This window comes from Balaenoptera musculus, chromosome 14 (assembly GCF_009873245.2).
Source record: "Balaenoptera musculus isolate JJ_BM4_2016_0621 chromosome 14, mBalMus1.pri.v3, whole genome shotgun sequence".
Lineage (NCBI taxonomy): Eukaryota > Metazoa > Chordata > Mammalia > Artiodactyla > Balaenopteridae > Balaenoptera > Balaenoptera musculus.
Window position 1 is genome coordinate 45,097,974 of NC_045798.1, and position 3,126 is coordinate 45,101,099.

General features: G+C 36.1%; 1 protein-coding gene across 1 annotated transcript; it reads right to left on the minus strand.

The window, feature by feature from the left end:
- Nucleotides 1–2,445: 2,445 nt before the first annotated feature.
- LOC118880201 (60S ribosomal protein L31-like) lies at nt 2,446–2,820 on the minus strand. Its single transcript, XM_036823709.1, has one exon. The coding sequence runs from the start codon at nt 2,818–2,820 to the stop codon at nt 2,446–2,448; it is 375 nt and encodes a 124-aa protein (XP_036679604.1).
- Nucleotides 2,821–3,126: the final 306 nt, after the last annotated feature.

Sequence of the window (3,126 nt, forward strand, 5' to 3'; positions counted from 1 at the left end):
TATGCTTAAGCGGTAGCATTGACAAGTGATTCATTATGCACGAGTAGAGCAGAAACGATGTGTCATGCATCGCTATTAGGTTCCTGTCTTGAGCAATTTGAGGAATAGTAGTGACATTTATTGAATTGGGAACCCTAGAAGTGGCAAGATAAAGACAAGGGTAATGAGTTCAGTTTTGGATAAATTTTATTTGAGGTACTGAAAGGCATCCAAGTGGAAATATTGACTACGTTATTCAGCAGAGGGCCAGGGTTTAAGAAAAGAGTTCTGTATGGAAAGAAAACCATCTGTAAGTTATCAACTTATTGACCATACATGGCTTTGGTCATAGAAATGGGTGAGTTAAATGTTAATATTCATAAGAGTTGTATGGTTCTGAAAATAAGAAAAATGGAATAAGTGCAGGATACTATTGAGTTCAACAGTCTTTTGCAGTAGTCAGAAGGATATTTTATTTTACTATTTTATTAAGCACACATATCTTTAGTATTTGTTTAAAAGACTTGAGTATATTTGTCAAAAGACAAATAAGTGCAAAATCCAATCTTAGTTATCACCCATGGTGGAAGCTACAGACTGACTTCCATGAGAGAAGGGTCAGGTGATTATACATGTGTAACAAGGAGTCAGGGCTGTATGATCATAGGATCATATCCCTCTTGGTATTATGTAATTATTAATATAACAACTCCAAATAGAGTCTAGTCTGTCTGATCAAGGTTGCTAACAAGAATTCACTCAGTAAAATAATAATAGAAAAAATTCAAAAATATTTGGGATGATATTTGACTTAGTTTCAACTATGGGAATTGAACTGGATTTCTGAAGTCCAGAGATCATGACCAGCCAAAATTTCTGGCCATATGTCACCTCTGTCTCATGTGTATATTTCTTAGTGTGTTTATGCATCTTTCAGCTCTAGGTGGAATTAGAATAAAGTACAGAGATATTTTTAAGAGAAGTAAATTAGATATTTTTATCTTGGGATGGAATCTATACATCATTTTTTGTATATGTGAAATTTAATAGAATTTGGCAAGTTTGAGTGACAGCCTCATAAACCCAATTTAAAACGTTATTGAGTAATTGATTCAGAATGGTGATGTAAGCTGAAATCGTGCTAAGTTTATGTACAATATGTTATGAACATTTATACAAACTTCAACTGTAACATATTTATAATTTAATTTCTTGGATTTATAAAAATCCCTAATACTTGAGAAGGCTTTTTCTCAGAAAACTGAAATGCTTAAAATGAGTCTAAAATATATTCTATTTATAAATTCTGTTCAAAATATTTGAAGTAGTATTCAAAGTCCCTTTATAAAGATTATGATTTTTCTAGACTTATACGTTGAATAGAATTTGCTAACTGAACTTAAGTACATGACAAGGGTTTTGAATTTGTAACTTCAGAAAGTTAAATTTAAAATAAATCATAAAACTCTGTGAAGTCTTTCTTATATACAAAATCTACCCTGAACTCAAAACAAGAAGGAACTAAGTTAGAAGACTGTTGCACGAAATGAGGAAATCTGTTACATAGAGGAGCAGGAAGAGGGGACACTGCAGGGGTAGAAGAATGGGACCTGAAATGATGCAAATACAATACTAGAACCAGAATAAGATGCTGGGAGTCTTGAGATGGAATGAACCTTGGGTTGTACAATGTCTTATTAAGGTTAATGTTTAATACAAAGTTCAAGAATGTCCAAAATTGAGAGCTAGCGAAGAGCAAGGCAAGGAGTTGATCCTCCCTACGCTCCCACTAGACCATCGGGAGACCCATTTGCAACAAACTGCCCTTCAGTTCTTTTACTCCCTTCATCTCCAATCTTGCATAATGACAGATGGACAAAACGAGATGTAAGAACGAGCCTGTCCACATTGGTTGGCATGTTATAGGGGAATGGGTGCTCAGAACAAACCATGGGCTCATGAGAGCTAATTTTCCACCTCCCCACTCAAGTGAAGCAGCCTCATTGTCTTATCCCTTCCTTTCCCCAGAATTGGAAAGATACACTAGGTGTCCTCCTTGCTTCATACTCTCTCATATTCATACCATAATCCTCTAGGAATGTTTAGACTTCTACATGCCTTGGAGGCTAATGGTATAAGACTATAACCTTTCCTTTTTCTTTGTTCTCAACCACTGATGTTTTAATTACTCTTTCTGCATTAATTTTTAAAGAGAAAATAGCACGTGACTGGTAATCTTTCTCTTCTCACTAGGTTCTTCTACTATTTTGGGTGACTTCTGTTTTACTGATATCCTGATCCTCAATTTCTTGACATTTTCATTTTCATCTACATGGAGTATTTTTCCCATTCCAGTTCAGCCATTTACTCCCATAACCCCATCCTGAACCTTATTCCTTGAGTCGTCTCTGCTTCTTTTTTTTTTTTTTTTTTTTTTGTTCTATAACTTTTTTGGACAATCAGCAGTTAATTCTCATCCACACTAATTATCTGTAGATTTTTGAAAGTGGGGACAGGTACATAGGTAACCAACATATAGAGCTTGTTTGGCGAATCTTCATCTTCATTACACTTTCTGGACAACTGCACACAGATATGGTATGGGACATCTCTTATTCCTTTGGCCCAGACAGCTTTCTTGAACCTGGTGTCAATGTGTAAATCTGGAGTTCCCATCTCCTTCATGGCAAATTTCCAGATTTTTTTGAGTGCCCGAGGAGCACGTTTCTTGAAACCCACTCCTTGGATGTGCTTGTGAATGTTGATAGCGTATTCTTTGGTCACCACCTCATTGATGGTGGACGGACCCTTCTTCTCACCACCCTTCTTTGTGGGAGCCATCCTGCCATGCTGGGGTTGGAAAGAAAGAGAGCAAGGGATTGTGGGAGGATCTTCTCTGCTTCTGATATCATATAAGCAGGATCACAGAGATGACCACAGCCTCTTAGCCTTCCATCCTTCCAAATAGCCATCAAATCTATTGGGTGGGCCAAAATGTTCATTTGTTTTTTTCCGTTAAGATGGCTCTAGTAGCACTTAGTTATCTTTAACTTCATTTGAAACAATTTTGTTAGATTGTATGTGACAGCTGTCATATCAGTATGCATTTAAAAAAAGACTTATCAAAATTGGTGAATTTTTATGTAG